At 36.0% G+C, this 18,472-nt stretch overlaps 2 protein-coding genes across 4 annotated transcripts in view; both read right to left on the bottom strand.

The window, feature by feature from the left end:
• The window catches only part of fut9b.1 (fucosyltransferase 9b, tandem duplicate 1), a 107,238-nt gene that overhangs the window by 16,091 nt on the left and 72,675 nt on the right, over nt 1-18,472 (bottom strand).
• fut9b.2 (fucosyltransferase 9b, tandem duplicate 2) lies at nt 11,146-13,788 on the bottom strand. 3 transcript variants are annotated; one of them, XR_012383540.1, is made up of 3 exons: nt 13,533-13,706; nt 11,529-13,345; nt 11,146-11,453 (listed from the first exon to the last, which is right to left on the bottom strand). XR_012383540.1 is itself a non-coding variant. In XM_073909011.1 (3 exons), the coding sequence occupies exon 3, from the start codon at nt 13,335-13,337 to the stop codon at nt 12,228-12,230; it is 1,110 nt and encodes a 369-aa protein (XP_073765112.1). In that variant the 5' UTR covers nt 13,338-13,345; nt 13,533-13,639; nt 13,730-13,788; the 3' UTR covers nt 11,146-12,227.

The following is an 18,472-nucleotide window of genomic DNA, read 5'->3' on the forward strand; positions in this document are numbered from 1 at the left end:
TCAAATAGTGTGAGGCTTAATTGTAAATGTTTTCCCCAAAACTGGCTAGCAGTCACAGTTTTACATCTTTTAAAATGCTTTCATCTTTTAGCCTAGAAGACGGTGATCACAACAATATGTTCATACTTTCAGATTTTCTTTAAATAAAAATATCCACTATAATAAAAAATACTTTTATGCTGCAAAAATGGTTTCTCTTGTGTTTCTCATCTAAATTTCACTGAACTTTTTTAATAACTGGCAGGAAGACGTCTACCGACACTGTGGCAAAAACCTTAGAAGTATGCAATGGTTAACCCTGGGCAAATACCTTAAAACTCAGTGTTACATTTTATACCGTGTTACTTAGTGCGCCGGGCTCCCCTATAACTCCCTACCGCACAGAAAGAAAATCAAAACTGTTTATTCGTTTTGGTTTCATCGCATTTTTATTTTGTGTGTTAAAACAATGTGAAAAAATTTTATATTTGAAAAAAATATGTTCGTGAGAAAGTTCCAATTTGACACACTGAAAAAAAAAATTAATAAAAGATGATTCCTAGGATTTACTAAATTTTTAGGTGGTTGAAAATGTATTTGGGCTGAATTAAAACAAACAAATCAAGTTGAACATTACTACAGCACATTTAATTTGTTTGTTTAAATTCAACACACATAAATTGTCTGCAACAATTCTGCAGAACTTATTTTTTTCAGTGCACTAGCGAACCACTTATTCTTCATTTCGGTTTTCATACCGAAAACAAGAAACCCAATTATACACGGGTACACGGAACCAAGTCACTGCTAATCAGCGGTGTTGCGAGCAAGTTTGGGCCCTTTGCAACTGTACAAATTAAAACAATGATTCATGAACATGCAAGGTCATTATCATTACTATATCAAAAGGGAGTGACAAAACTGTAAGCCGGTGACCTGAATTAGTTGCACCAATGCAATCACTGGGAAGAATGAGTCTAGAGATTTAGATTTTTTTTATTATTTTTTTTTTTTCAAACAAATGTTTATAAAGCGTATACATGCATAAGATCGTATGCACTATTGCAAAAACAGTCTGTTGGTCATCTTGGTATTGGTGTTTTACGAGGACTCTCTATAGGTATAGTACATTTTATACCCAACTCTCATCGGTAGGGCCAGACGGAATCTGCGGATGTTTTTTGCTATTTACGTGGAGAATTTTGGTAAAAGTCTGCGGATTTCTGCTGATTTATTTTGGGAGTATCATAACTAAAACCTTAATATGTGAAATAAAAAATAATATCTTTTTAACTTTTATTTAATGTTTAAAATGCAAATGCAATTAGATTCAATTTATTTGGTAAATAAAGCAAGTTTGTCATATAATATATTTAGTAAAAAACGGAAAGTATTACTGTACACACTGCATGGTACATAAATCAGATGAACATTTTCACATTAGTCAATTATATTACTGAAATTAATTTAAAAACTGACTAAATAAAGATTTACACACATTTACTCAAGTAAAAAACTGAATAAATGATGGGCTAAAAATCTGCGGAAATCTGCAGAAAATCTGCGGAATTGTGTGTGTGCAGACTCCGGGTGGGGCTACTCATAGGGAATATGTAGCTAATTTTAAAGGTTAAAAGACCCAGTTAAGTATGATTTGTAAGCATTGTTACAGGGGCACACATCATGCTCTCAACCCACCTCAGTGTTGTGATATCTACATCATACCCATATCATTTTACACATTTCTGTCCACCAAAACCAGCACACACACACACACAGGTACTATTGCAGCTACTGCTTGCAGTGACCAGTAGATGTCACGATTGTCCCAATTACCACTACCTTATGAATTTCTAATTCTCTAATCTTACTATGAACTAATGAAAGGTATAGGCCCAGTTTATTTTGAGTTGAGACAGCTTAAACATGCAATTTAATCTTTGTCTAGCTTTAAACCATGTTTGTGAAACCGGGGGATAGAGTGACAGCTGATATTTAAGGCATATAACAGTATTTTTGTAAAATCCCATTAAATTCCATTGTATAAACAAACAGTTCAGTTTAAAGATATATATTTGTATTTGTTTATTTTATTAGAAATGTGACCCTTTTGGGGGATATTTGAAATGTGTGCATTATTTAATATGATTTTTGAGACATTTCCCTTAAAAATAAATAAATAAATAAAAAGAAACCACTGTCTTCAATTTGGAAAATAACTCTAATGATGATTATTTGTAAACTATCCGTTTAACAATGTTTCGGTTTTTACATTTTAATTTCTATTCTACTATGTTGGCTGTTCCCGCCAATAAAGCTTCTTTGACAAGTAGTTAACAGTTGGATAACGTTGGATGTGCCAAAACTTTCTTTAGTTAAACAAAGAAAACTGAAGTCATTGCGTTTGGGAACAGAGATGAGGTTTGAATGTGTACCTTGAAAAAAATAAGGTCAAGAATCTTGGTGTGACTTCAGTAGTCATGTCAAAGCAGTGACTAAATCAGCACATGGTTTCCGCCAAGTGTGCCGCAAGCCTACGTTTGAGTGAAGGTTTCGGCCGTTAGATCGCCCCCTGGGGGCTGGCTGCAGTACAAGTCATAAAGCCCGCCTCCTCCGTGTTAATGAAGGAGACTTGAGCCCAAATAAAAAAAAATATTACACTTGCAATAAAATATCCCGAAAGATGGTTCTGGTCGATTAAGGCACTGGTTATTGTGCTGAAATAGGTGCAGATCTTCATTTTTGTAAACAGTTTGTTTTTAGCAGTAATTTAATGCTGGGCGTGTCATCGTGATTGACAGCTGTGATTGACAGTTTCTCAAAGCGCGGCGTCTGAGCTTCGGCAGGAGACTGAAGTAGACTGAAATGTTATTATTCGATTTCTGTGTTATTTTACCATGACAAAATGAGTTCAGCAGTAAACTATAGTTTCTGACATACATGATCCTGGTGGAACTAAGTTGAAGCTAAGTTCAGGGCTTTTTTCGGGCTTTATTAGTTTGCTGATACACGCCTAGCCACCCAGATAGCAAAACACAGTTCCGGCTAGATTCTCGCCTGCCGGAGACTTATCTCTTAGAGCTCAGACTGACTAATGTTACCTCTGCTGGACCTACTCCGGATGCCTGGACTCACTACCCAATTCCAGCCCGAGTCAATGGAGCCAGATGCGGCGGCCGAGCGAGCAGGCGCTGCCGCATGCGAGCCGGAATCAGCCCGTGACGCCGCGAGTAAGTTATGCGCTGCGGCCTGGAGCTGGCGCGATTGAATATATAAAACCCTCATATTTGTTAACGTTATTACATCCATTTGTGTTGATATGACAGCAAACGCATGCTGAGAAGTTCGGGGGGCGTAGTTGATTTTACATAAAGCGTTTGATTGGAAGCTCGACTCTGCTCATTTTCGCGGCTCCTCCTCTGGCTCCATCAGACAGTCCTTCTGCGCATGTCTGGCTCCAATTTCAGCAGTCTTTTGCGACAGTTTGTGCCCGTCAAGCAGGCGTTTTGCCCTCAAGGCGTTCAATGGGAAAAAGGGCTGTCGCGTCGTCCATATTTTTTACAGTCATTGGTTTCCGCTACATTCATTCTTCCGTGGCGGGGCGCCACACCAAAATTCATCACATCACATGTAGTGGTAGATATGTGTAAAATGGCCAACAGAGTCTGCCGCCACAGCTGGAAAAAATCCTAGAGGAAACACTGCAGCATATTATTATCTCAAAAACATTGCGAAAATTAGATGCTTTGTTCCCAGTAAAGAGAAACTTGTTCCTGCTTTTATCAGCAGCAGGGTGGATTACTGTAACGGCCTCCTCACTGGCCTTCCCAAAAAGACAGTCAGACAGTTGCAGCTCATCCAGAACACTGCAGCCAGAGTTCTGACCAGAACTAGGAAATCCGAGCACATCACACCTGACGTCAGGTCTTTACACTGACTTCCAGTTACATTCAGAATAGAGTTTAGAGTACTATTCAGGATTCAACGCTAAGGATATTTCCTACTGGCCCGATTGGACCAGTGGTTCAGATTTTTACCTGCCCTGCCAAAATTTTCACTGCCCCCCCCCCAAAAAAAATGTTTAATTAATTAATTAAAAAGTTATTTGCTATTTCTTAGCCACATTTATTAAATAATATGTCACAAAATATTGTCTGTGAATTTAGAATTCAAATATTTGTTAAAATATTTAGCAGTAAAATATAGAGTATGACTTAAAAGTGACGGCAAACTAAGCAAAACATCCCTTCATTTTTTTTTTGTCGTGTTGTACTCATGTAAACGTTTCCACAAAGTTAGAAGCAGACGTTTTCTTTTAGCCTCATAATTTAGTGTTACGGTTATGTTGACGTCTATTAAAATTTAGTGACAAGGCAGCACTGCCCCGATCGGGCCAGTAAGGATTCTGTCTACTGTCCCGAGCATCCCTCATGCTGGCCCCGGGCCATCGGGCAGTCCTTATTGTTGAACCCTGCTATTACTTGTCTATAAATCACAAAATGGCCTAGAACCTCAAAATTAAAAATTTAACTTCTCTTCACTTGGAGTTTCACTGAGATAGTTGTATATTTCGGGGTGGATGCTTGGCCATTTCATTTTATCCAAAATACATTGAGGGGGTGCTATCACAAATAGACCTGTCAGACGAACGCTGCTCACTTAACGTTATTTTGCTGAATCACTGTGCTTATCACTGCGTGACGAGCTGTTATAATACGCTGAAAGCATAATGTAAATAATATAACTTATATCTAATACAACAACAAATTGTAGCGCATCGGATGTCATTCCCCTCCCTGTAAAGGCTAGCGCTCTCGTTTTTTCTGCATACTTGCTGCGTGCACATCCTGAATGTTTACAAACCGATAATTCGTCTATTGGAATGGTCTGAGGGTTAATAAATAAAGGACAGTAACTAGTTATATAATATGCAACATTCTGGAAGTATCCTCCCCAATGTAGTAGTAGTATTCACTTATTTCTTATTTTTATTAGAAAAAAATAAAACCTCACCCAATTTTTTTTGACAGTGACTCGTATTTAAACCCTCTGGGTGTCTTCTCACGCTGCAAAATGCTTATGTCTGACCCCTAATCTAAAGTGTCAACTGATGTATTTATACGCATACTTCTTATTAAAAGCTCCAAAAGTCTTTCTTAAGTCTTTCTTTAGCGCAGTGTGTGATCTCTGAATATGTTTACATGGGCATCAGTAATCAAAGGATTTGCCTTAATCTGATTAAGACAATAATATGATTACAGGAGTAACTTTTTGAATGTACCTTTCATGATCCCGTTTGACATGTTATAGCACATAATTCGATTAAAGACATTCGATTAAACTATTAATGTTTGGCAAAGTTGATTTCATTAACTACATGATAAAACAGAACTATGATAACTATCATAATCCAACTTCAAGTTGGCATTCGAAGGCTTATTAATGGTTAGAATGTTTTGCTTTATAATTGGTCAAATAGTTTTGCTGTCTGGTCTGATTAAAGAAGCCAGAAACAAGCAACTCCGTCTGGAAAAGCAGGTTCGAGAGCAGGCCGAGTGGAGAGTATACATTTCATGCAGTTTGCATAACCCGACACTAAAAAGGGATTTTATTACAGTCATCTTATTTGTTCAGACAAAAAGGCTCTAGCACTTCATTCAACGTCCAACTGACAATCTTATCACAAATTAGATCTCAAACTCCTCTCACTTTATTTTTCCTGGCTATTTGAATAAAATATTTTTTAAGAAATATAATGCATGACATGGCTTTGAATTTTAGAAGCAAGCTGAAAACTTGTAACCATTGACTTCCATAGTAGGGAAACAAATACTATACAAGTTTAATGGTTACAGGTTTCTAACATTTTTCTAAATTTCTTATTTTCTGTTCAACAGAAGAAATGTAATGTAATGTAATGTGTATTTATATAGCGCATTTATTGTGTATGGCCATACACCCAAAGCGCTTCACAATCATGAGGGGGGGTCTCTCCACACCACCACCAGTGTGCAGCATCCACTTGGATGATGCGACGGCAGCCACAGGACAACGGCGCCAGTGCACTCACCACACACCAGCTATTGGTGGAGTGGAGAGACAGTGATCGAGCCAATTCGGTGAAAGGGGATGATTGGTTGGCCATGATCATAAGGGCCGATAGAGGGACTTTGGCCAGGACACGGGGGTTACACCCCTGCTCTTTCACGAGAAGTGCCATGGGATTTTTAATGACCACAGAGAGTCAGGACCTCGGTTTAACGCCTCATCCGAAAGACGCCACTTACTCACAGTATAGTGTCCCCTTCACTTTTACTGGGGCATTAGGACTCACACAGACCACAGGTTGAGCGCCCCCTGCTGGCCTCACTAACACCACTTCCAACAGCAACCTAGTGTTCCCAAGTGGTCTCCCATCCAGGTACTGACCAGGCTCAGCCCTGCTTAGCTTCAGTGAGTAACCAGTCTTGGGTTGCAGGGTGATATGGCTGTGGCCATATCACAAAGAAACTCAAAAGTTTGAAACAAGTAAAAGGCTAGTATAACAGAATTTTCATTTATGAGTGAACTATATCTTTAAAACTATACTGCAACCAGCTGCAAATATTTGAGTTTACTGAACTTGTGTATATGTGCCTACTCTTTTCCACAGTTCTCAAGCTCCAGTTTAAATTTAAACTCAAAGACAAGTTAGATGTAACACAAAATAAACTTTCGGAAGTTATCTGGACTGAAATGTCCACACATAACTTATATTTGATTGTAGCTTGGGTTGGGCGATGTTGACTGATGTGGCATTGTATGTCTAATGTGATACATCACGATGGAATCGTTGTCATAGGCAGCAGTGAATTAATTATTTATTAATAATTAATTAATTCATAATGAATTAATTATTTGTAGCCTATCGTTCAACTACCTGACCCACATGGTCTGTTTTACCCATAACCAAATCATAAATACATAAAGATAAACACAAATTACCACCTGTCAGTCATTTTTTCCACATGACTCTGGCATGAATAGGCAGAGTGATCTGTGTTGCTATAATACTGTCGACTAACTTGGTTAGTAAAAAAAAAAAGAAAAGAAAGTGCACAACCAACAGTATCTGAGGTTTTCACTAAAATTACTAAGTACAAGCATGAAAGTGTCAGATTGAAGCAGTGTACTGACGCTGTGACATGTTACCTGATAGATTCAAAAGACTGAAGCCGTTAGAGACAAGATGAATTAAATATCACATTTAACAACTAAAGTGAGACGACGCCATCCAGCGGTACATCCTTGATAAACTGTCCAACGGTGATTTTGTGATCAAAGTACCCGCTAACTACAGCTGCGCGAATAATCGGAATTAAAAAAATTTAACCGAAAGCGTGCACGCCATTTAAATAATCATATAGCATTTTACAGTTATGATATAAACAAGCATTTATTGTGTATTTCTTTCATAGCGAACACAATGTTGTGCATGAAAATACATGTTTAACAGTGTCAGTATAGCTACTCTAGCCTGTATAATGTTGAATATAAAGCAGGAGGGGAATTTATTAAAGACAAATGTCTCATTTTACCAGTAGAAATAATGGTCTAATAACGTTGATAATGACAGATTGCAGGCATACGTCTCAAACATAATAATTCAACTTCAGAATTATGAATAGTTGTATTCTGATGTCTTCACTTTACTGTGCATTAATGACCAGGACAAATTTAAAGTCTGTTTAAGTCCTCCATTCCAAGTCTAGCCAACAGTAGACCTACACATAATATTATTATTGTTGTTTTATCATATGCTTGAGAAATAACAATGATAATAATAGCCGACGCTTATTAAGATTTATTTTACATCTACAGAACCATGAGAAAATAGTGATCTGTGGTCTGTGGTCACGAGATGTGCGTTTTCAGCAGTATAGTTTGGACAGAGGGCTGTTCAGAAATGCTAGGTGAAACGCCGGTGTGGACATGGACCAGATAAATAAAAACAGATAGAACCCTTAAAGCATGTTCAAGATGAAAAGCAACCAGAATATGAATATACTCATTTCTATTGCAAATATTAATGTAGTCTGTATTCTTTTTCATTTTTTTTATTATTATAATTATTATTCTTTTTCTGTTTGTTTTTTTTTACCATGTCATAATTGTAAGATTTTGGTATTATTTGGATTTGTTAAATATACAGCATATACAAAAAAAACACTGATAAAAATTTCTGTTCATCTTGTTTGTCAAGCTAATTATTTCACATTACTTGTTTGATTAAATTCAAACTTGTTACTTGTTTGGTTAAATACAAATAAAACAGAAGTTATAACAGCCTGGAGGTATGAAAGACTTTGCATATTCAATTTGCAGACATTTGTAAGTACATACATCCACTGTGTACGTTCTTGCCAGTTTTTTCCTGTGTTTTTAATATTGTCCATATTTATATAAAATTATCGTATCGACCAAAATTAAGAAATACATCATGATGTAAATGTTTTGCCATATCGTCCAGCCATAAATGTAGCTTTACTATAGCTTTATCAACAATAGGGCTTGGATAGTTCTAAAATTGTCAGTTTGTATCACAGATCTGTGGTCACGCTTCTTAAATCAATTTACATTACATTGTAAAACAAGCCTTAATGTAACACTAAAATACCATACATCAGCACAAAATAGCCTAATAATCAACCATTTACAGTATTTTAACAAAAATAGTTATACTCAAGGGCATGTAATCAAAAACCAGAAAGAACTAAGCAGCTTGATCTTAGTAATAGACATTATTTTAGACGTGAAATTCTGATGCAGCAAGAGGGGAAATGTAATTCAGGAAGGTGTCACTTCTATGAATGTTTACTTTCAATTTAGACTAGCCGACTGTTAAAGAACACTGAAAAAAAAAAGTTATTCAGTTAAAACAAGTGAAGGGTGAGGAACTGAGGACAGAACTGTCAGTTTCAGGTGAACTATCCCTTTAACTCCAATTTTATTTTTACAGTGCTTTTTATTTTACACTCGATTCTCGATAAAACAGGAAAAAGGGGGTCCCACACACCAAATAAATTTCAAATAAATTATCTGATAAACTCAACTAAATTAAACTGACTCCAATGTAGGGAGTGTTCTCATGATGGAAAAGTCCATGACTGATCCCTTAATCTAAAGCAGGGGTCACCAATCTCGGTCCTGGAGGGCCGGTGTCCCTGCAGGGTTTAGCTCCAACTTGCCTCAACACACCTGCCTGGATGTTTCAAGTATACCTAGTAAGACCTTGATTAGCTTGTTCAGGTGTGTTTCATTAGGGTTGAAGCTAAAAATCTGCAGGACACCGGCCCTCCAGGAACAAGTTTAGTGACCACTGATCTGAAGAGTCAGGTGATGTACTCAAAAACACATCCTTACTGACTGTAATTCAGAATACGCATAATTAGTGGTGACACCAGTTAGACATAGAGATACCTTAAGTGATGCATAAAAAAAACTATAAAATCAAAAGTATGCAATTGCATGTGTATCTAACATATACAGTATTACTTTTCATGTAAAACAATGTTACATATTAATAAAGATGTAAAGAGGCAACTACAATTTAATTAAAATAATCTGACATCTTTTTGCAATTCAAGAATACAAAGCCCCAAAACTGGCAATTACAGTTTTTCTTTCAAAGCTCTGACAACCTGTTTATATCTAATACCTTATTTACAGCAAGGTAGAGATTGTCCAAAACAAGTGCTCCAAGAGTAGCTCTAAAATGCTTTTGCTGTTCGATAAATATCTAGTATATGGTTACTGTATTTACACCATGTAAGAGCCCTCTATGTGTGTTCTCTTATGCTTGTTTTAGATGATTAATTGTCAAGAGGGGCGGTGCCATGGTGATATTTGCATACTAAATTGTGATTGGTCAGTGTCATGAGTTCTCTTCTTAAGCATTGGAGCATCCTTCAGGTGTTTCCATGCTCAACAACCCAGATTATTGCCCATTCTTTTCAGGAAAGTCATGTTTTAAAGAAACACTTCCGTATTTCTGGCTATTCATTTAGTCATCAGACACTGGCTTTTTTTTATTTTTATTTTTTTCAGAGACTCACACATTTTTGCACACCATAAATTGTTGAACAATGGTGTTCAGTAATCTACATTGTGTGATCTAGGCTTAAACATTTGTTCTGAAAGAAACATACATACACACTTTATATAGTATATAGTTATTTATGTATGTAATTTTGTCCACTAGGCTTGTCAAAAGTATCAAAAAAAGTAGTAAAATTTCATCACCAAACAGTGTTGACTTTAAAAATATTAATATTCTACTAACATTTAAATGCTGCGGAGCTTGTTTTTAAACACTGCTGATTGGCCTTTGTGTTCATTTACTCAACAGGAAGGACTGTGATAGGCTCTAATGATGCTTACACTGATACTGGGGTGTTTAAAAAAAAAAAAAAACAAGTGTCTTTTAGCTGATCTGTCAGCTGATATCACTCATACAGTGATTGTTTCTCAATATGCGTTCTTGTCTGTACTTGCATTCTTGTATCCTCGTAAAATGTCATCAACCGTCGCCGAAGTACCATTCAATTTCTAAGTTCACATCTCGCCAAGTACAGATAAAATTCCCGGATGTGTACTTGCTCTGTCCCTTTGGCCAAGAATGCATCGAGAGGCGACTTGAGCGAACTTGTGAAGCTCAAGTATCCCCGAATGCATTGCAGCTAAACCAGCAAACGCTAATGGTGGAGGAGAAAACCCGCACTGTTTTAAAAATACTCCTTTACTGTGTCACAAAATAAAGTTAACAGTGTTTCAGGCGAGAATGTAGTTGTTTTAAACTGGAATCAGCAGTTTGTTTATAAAGATGGCGCGTCTTTGGCGATGTGCCTCAGCTTATGCGGACTCCGACTCCCAGCCAGCCGTCATCAGCTCCCCCGCCGAGAGCAGCTTTACTTCGGCCTGGTTGGATCTCATCACTCCATTGCAGTAAAAACATGATATTTATTTCATCGTGTGCATATCTAGCAGAGTTTTTGGTCTTTTAAATCTATTATTTGTTCTCAGGTGTATTATTTTGTCAGTGTTATTTTCTTACCTTTTATAATTGTCTTTAATTACGTTACCATGTTTTACACTGCTTGTCTGCTCACCAAATTGTTTGACATAATCTTTATTTCTTATCGTGTATGACTTTATTTTTTTTATTGAGTATATACTTGTATAATTACCATTAAAGTTTATTAAATCTGATAATCAAAGACACGTGTCTGTGCGTAATAACTCATTTTACTTCACATTTATATGAATATGTGTACATTTTCTTAAATCAAAAATGTAGATTTATAATATTAATTACAGGGTCTTTATATAGTTTAATCATTTCATTGTTATTGTGCAGTAAAACCAAAGAATCCATGGTGAAGTAAGTGACGATATAAAGTACACTGCCGTTCCATTTGAAATACCCGACTTGTGTCCTCGGGAGTTCGGTCTTCCAAGTCTAAACTTGGTAAGTATGAACTTCCGAGGACACAAGTTCGAACTTTGCGTACTTGATTTTGAGAAACAGCCAGTATGTCTGGTCAATGATGGATTGATTCATCTTTTAAAGATCTGTTTAAGCACTTGGTGAAGAGCAGAAAGCGATGATCGCTGCAGCCAATCACAGTTATATCTGTTGAGCGTGTGAACGTAATAGCCATAACATCAGCTGTGTTTAAGAACCAAATGTTAGTGAGAAATGGACAATTTCAGAATTCAGATAACGAAGTCTAATCTCCTCAACTGTAATCTTCACTTCACACAATCCTATTAAACATAATTGTCCAACACCTCAATCAAAATCCTCATCATAAGCTCCACTATCAGAAGTTATCAAACATAGGGCTGGACGTTATTAATTATCAAACTATAATATTTCATCCTTTTTTTCTTTATCGATAATATAGTTAGTTCTACATAGTTTTAGATACACAAATCATGGTGCGTTCGCGGTATTCTAAAAAGTTCTGATGTTTTCAAGTAGGTGCTCCATGCTTGTTCAAGTCGAGCATCTCCATTGGAAATGACAAGCTTACACCTTAAGCTCATTGGCGTTTCTTGCAAGGCGTGCACTCAGCTGCAACATTTTAATAAAACTTCAGTGCTTCAAACCGAAACGTCATACCTAACTTTTTTTTTTAATCGTTACTGACAATGGTACACAATCAATAAAATACAGATACCATTTATAGCCCAGCCCTAATCAAACATTAATTGAAATACCATTCATAAAGGTCATGAATCTCTTTATATTCCTTGTGTTTGGCTATATAGTCACAGGCAGTGCAGATGGGCAGATCAAACTCCTGCTGCTGCAGTAAATGAGGAGTTGCAGAGTAATATTTCCTCCAGTCAAAGTACCTGCGATACGCGTCTTCATCTTTATCCAGCTGAAGCAGATATTCTGCCACTGACTTTGGATCTGGGAAGTCCTGCACATGAATAAAGGCGTCTCTGGGATAAAAGTTTTCATAGTTCTTTCTTGGAGGACCCATAACCACAGGAACAGTTCCTACAGAAAGAGGACCGTTGATCTTCTCAGTGATGTAGTCCTTGTGCATGGAGTTCTCAAAGGAAAGGTAAAATTTGCAGCTAGCGAGGGTAGGATAGTAGTCCTTAGGATCCAAATGTGATGCGTAAGCCCTCCCAAACATAGTGACGTTTATGTGTTTGCTGAACTCCTGATAAAACGTGTTCCTTGTCCCGACGCCAGTTCCAAGAGCGTTATTGCTCACAATCCAACAAACCAGTTTGTCTTTTTTGGGAATGACGAAGTCATCGGCTGGTTTCTTCCTCACAGTCAAATGCAACCTGGTGAAAATATCAGCGTCCTGCCTGTAGCTGAGAGTGTGGTTGAACAGGTTTTCCAGACCAGGCTTCTTCTGAGTGTTGGTCGGTGATTCCAAATGAAACCAAATCCACTTCTGAAACGGAGGACGAGGAGACGGAGGAAGATTGGACAAATCCCAACTAATAGACTTGTGATAAATGAGAACAGCGTCGGCATCGCTGTAGAGAGATCGATCTACCGTCAACAGACAACTATCGATATTGAAGATATTCTTACAGTCGTTCAGGTCAAATCTGAAATCTTCAGGCCAGAACCACATCAGAAGAATAGGTTTGTTTTCTGCTGTGTCAGTAAGAGAGTTGCTGCTTTTGGCAGAGCTGCTTTCATAGTGTTGAACTTGTTGAACAAATTGAGGAGGACACGTCGGTGAAGGAGAAAACCAGAAAAACATAATGCTCAAACAGACGATGCCTGCCAATGCCACAACAATACCCAGACGACACAGTGATAAGCCAATTGTTCTTGACATTTTCAGATCTGAAGAGAAAATGTAATCATGCATTTTCACAGACTAATTTAAAAGAATTCAATATATCATGACAAACAGAGGCTTCAGCACAGTGTAAGTTAATCATGAAACAGAAGCTTAATTATCCTTAACATGCCTACTCCACTTTATTGCTAATGACATTATTGGTATCAATGTTTTTGTTTAGTTCCTCACCTGGTTAGAGAAGAAACAGATCGCAGAGTGTTGTCACATAAAGCCAGCATCTGATGACTAAATGAATAGCCAGAAATACGGAAGTGTTTCTTTAAAACATGACTTTCCTGAAAAGAATGGGCAATAATCTGGGTTGTTGAGCATGGAAACACCTGACAGACGCTCCAATGCTTTAGAAGAGACCTTATGACACTGACCAATCACAATTTAGTATGCAAATATCACCATGGCACCGCCCCTCTTGACAATTATTCATCTAAAACAAACACAACAGAGGGCTCATACATGATGTAAATACAGTAACCATATAATAGATATTTATCCAACAGCAAAAGCATTTTAGAGCTACACCTGGAGCACTTGTTTTGGACACAATCTCTACCTTGCTGTAGGTAAGGTATTAGATATAAACAGGTTGTCAGAGCTTTAAAAAACAAGTTAGTTACTGTGCTGGATGAATAAAGGAAAAATGTTATCTGATACCAAAAGCACTCAGACTTTAGTTTTAGTAACTCTAGAAGAGCAATTCCATGCACATCAATCTTGCTATTAGGGCTGTGCAATTAATGGAAAATCCGATTGCGATTATGGCTTCTAACGATTATGAAAAACCATTAATCAAGATAAACGATTATTCCATTATTTACCGCCCCCTGTCCAGTTGTCCTCACTTGTTGTTCTTAAAAGTGTGAAAGACCGCATGCTTCTGACTGTCTGCGCGCCGCACACACAAGCATGCGGTCTTTCGCACTTTTAAGAGCAACAAGTGAGGACAACTGGACAGGGGGCGGTAAATAATGGAATAATCTGCACTTGGTCTCATTCGCACATTGTGACGAGCAGAGAGAACACACATCTGAAGTCATTAACGTGAGCGCTTTAATGTTCAAAGAGGTGTCAAAACGCTGTGTTTAGTGATTATTCATATTAACCCTCATTTTGTAATAAACGAGTTGAGAATCAAAAGACACGTGAAAGCGAAACCATTAAAGTGACAGTGCACGAGATATATCCAGCTGCAGGCCCGCAGCACACACGTTTTAGGCACACACAATCTAGGACACACGATTTGGGCAAACCATATATGGTCACCAACTATTGAATTTTACAAGTATGGTTTCCCATTTCAGTCATTATTATTATTATTTTTATTATTATTATTATTATTATTATTATTATTATTATTATTATTATTATTATATCGTTACAATCATTTTAACATCTCTGCGGTTTCTGAACTCAAATTAGCCTATTTAAATAAATATAATTGGTTAAAGACATTTATGACTTTATTCATGTGTCCACATACACAAATAAATCATAGACCGTCTAATTGTTGGAATAAGTGTAATAAATTAATTCAAGATCTTAATATTATCATACTTGGTTAAAATCACTTTGTTGTAAAATATAAAAAGCAAACAATAATGTCACTTTAAAATATATTAGCCTACTATAGTTAATCATTTAAACTATATATATATATATGTATGTATGTATATATGTATGTATGTATATATATATATGTATGTATATATATATATATATGTATGTATATATATATATATGTATATATATATATATATATATATATATATATATATATATATATATATATATATGTATATATGTATATATATATATATATATATATATATATATATATATATATATATATATAAACTGATTATCTTAACTGATTATCTGATTATAATAAGTTTATATATAAACTGCTATCTTTTACCAAACTATATATATATATATATATATATTTTTTTTTTTATTATTATTAATAGTTAATTTGTTCCTATGGCTAAATTTTGCTTACTACAATTTATTGCTTACTATAAATTACTACAGTATTAAATGTAGGAAATCATTAATTAAAAGATTATTAGAAAGTTAAACAAATAAATAAACACTATTAAATCGCTTGAGTAAAATATTAATATAGTGTTATACATTTGTTACATGTAAAAAGATTTTTATTACATATCATGTATTATTACCTATATTAACTTGCTATTATTTCCTTTATCAAAAATTAATGCATTATATAAACTAAACCTGTCCAAATAAGATCGTTCAGCAAGGCCAGCAAACAAGTATCTACTATACTATTGTCAGATAATAATGACTGATCAGCTATGATGACTGATTTAAAACTGTTCAGTCTATTATATTGAATGGCGATCGGAAACAATGCTCCCCATTCGGCCGTCTCGATCGCAATATTTGTGAAATAAAGTAAAGTAAACACTATTGTTTATTCTGTACAATATTTATTAATCATATATATCAAAATATATCGATGACGATGTTCAAAAAGATGTTAAAGGCGTTAATAACATTAACATCCGTCGTAACCATATATGGTTTGCCTAGATTGTGTGTCCTAGATTGTGTGTGCCTAAAACGTGTGTGGTTCTGCTGGCCTGCAGCTGGATATTATTGCAGTGCACAGCTGCCGCCTGTTTTATCACGATTAATAAAACAATGAGAAAATCCTTCTTTGCTCTTCACTGAAGACTTTTGTAGCTAAAGTGTTTTTCTTACAGTGAAGATGCTAAAAGCACAGTTTGTTTCATATTTTTATTTTATTGTATTTATTTCTCTTTCCTTTGCAGGGAGGAAAATAATAAATGCAGTTAAAGTCAGAATTATAAGCCCTCCTGAATATTAGCAACCTTTTCCCCCCAATTTCAGTGTAATGGAAAGAAGATTTCTGAACATAATAGTTTTAATCATTCATTTCTAATAACCGATTAATTGTATCTTTGCTATGATGACAGCTCATAATATTTTAGTAGATTTTTTTTTTAAATACAAACATTCAAATTCAAAGTGTGATTCAAAAGCTTAATTAGGGCAATTAGGCAAGTCATTGCATAACAGTAGTTTCTTCTGCAGACAATCAAAAATATATATTGCCTAAAGGGGCTAATAATATTGACCTTAAAAGAGGTTTCAAAATATTTAAATTTGCTTTTATTCTAGCCAAAACAAAACAAACAAGACTTTCTCCAGAAGAAAAATATTAGAGGAAATACTGTTAAAATTCCTTGCTCTGTTAAACATCATTTGGGAAATATTTATTTAAAAAAAGGTCTCAAGAGTGCTAATAATTTTGACTTCAACTAATAAGCGTTTGGAATAATCGTGATTACAATTGACCAAAATAATCGTGATTATGATTTTTCCCAAAATCGAGCAACCCTACTTGATATGGAAGAAAAGTTCACAACAAAATAGTGACAACAAGTTGCTTGTGTAGGTCTGCATTTTACAATACTGTAAAACGCCCAAAAATGTCAATGTTTTCAAACAATTTACCAAAATAACACAAGTGTCGGTTTCATATCAGTCATTTCCATAATGGAGAAATGTAGGGCTGAGTGATTTGGCCTTAAATTAAAATCTTGATTAATTGAATATTTACTCGATTACGATTAATAAATGTTTATTTTAGTTTTTTTTTTAGCCTTCGCAGTTCACTGACAGGTTTTGTACAGTAAATATGTTCACATATTACATATCTGAGATGTTTGAATGAAGGGTGAATTACTTTAAGGAAACACACACTATCTACAATCTATGATTATTAGGGGTGTCAAAATTAATTGTTTTTCCGGTGCACCGTGATGCAGACGCGGACAATTCAGTATCGGTTTAGTAATTTTCATAATCTGTTATGTACTGACATCATTTATCTCCTATGCGCTCTGTCGCGAGGGAGGTGAGCGCAGGTATTTACAACACTCAGCCAACTTTGGGCCGGCCCGTGGCATAGGCAGTATAGGCAAATGCTAAGGGCGCTGTACATCCAGGGGGGCGCCAGAAATAACCGTGGTTCAGTTGCTTTTGTTTTCAATATTCCTGACACATTCAATTATAGCGACAATAACTCAAAAACCTTACCCTAAAAAGATCTAAAGTGTGTTTCCTACAAAAAGACAAAGCTGGTTATGTTTCACAGCTGTCATTTTCTCTTTTTTCGTTCGACATTACGACCACTGCTCCCTTTAAGCCCTCGCAATCTGCGTTTAGCCAGGAGAGCTTGCGCAAAGCAATTCATTTAAAAATTGTATTTTACATTGCGCTCTTCCTTTAATTATTCTCTGAACTGACTCTGTGCATGTTACAATGCATGTCCATGTGCTAAAACATCAGTCAGTGCTAAAGTAGGTGACGCATTCCCTAGGGTTGGTCGGCCCAACCGTAGCATTCACATGAAAATGAAAGAGACGCGAGCGCACCTGCTATTCAGTTATGACCAATAAATGTTCACCTGTCCTTTACTTGATGAGCATTCAATCGGTTATGCCATGCATGTAAACATTGGGAAAATTGTTGTTTGTAAATGTAATCTCACAGCACTATTGTAAGCAATTCTTTTTTCTATTAGCTTTGAGAATATTTTAGAAGTTTGGGCAGCTTTTAAATTTCAAATAGTTTTAGGATTTTGTTTTATCAAGTTAGGAGGTTTCCGCAATACTTTCTTCCTATTTGTAAGATCTGTTAGGATATGATAACACACTTAGGAAATGCTGTTCTGTAATAGACTTTACTTTTATCAATTGGTGAAGTTTGTTCCTCACCACTCTTGCCACTGGCTTGCATGGTTTGGGATTTGTGGAGTTGCGCATCGATAGATTTGCTCTTCAGTGTTTGGACTTTCAGCAGTGAATTTTAAACCACACCGAACTGAACTTCAACTTTGAAAACAGGACTGACACCGTTTCAATCTGCTAGAACTTCTGTTAAGATGCTATAACACAATGGACATTGTAAAAGCCTTCTGGAAATAAAGATGAGTTGAATTAAAATTACCACACGACAAATAGGCCGAAACAACAAATCAATAAAACTATAAAGTATTCCAACATCATAAAAACATCACTGGACCTGCAGTAATGTCAAGCCTAATGCTGAATAATGTA

The sequence above is a fragment of the Danio rerio genome, chromosome 8, assembly GCF_049306965.1.
Source record: "Danio rerio strain Tuebingen ecotype United States chromosome 8, GRCz12tu, whole genome shotgun sequence".
NCBI lineage: Eukaryota > Metazoa > Chordata > Actinopteri > Cypriniformes > Danionidae > Danio > Danio rerio.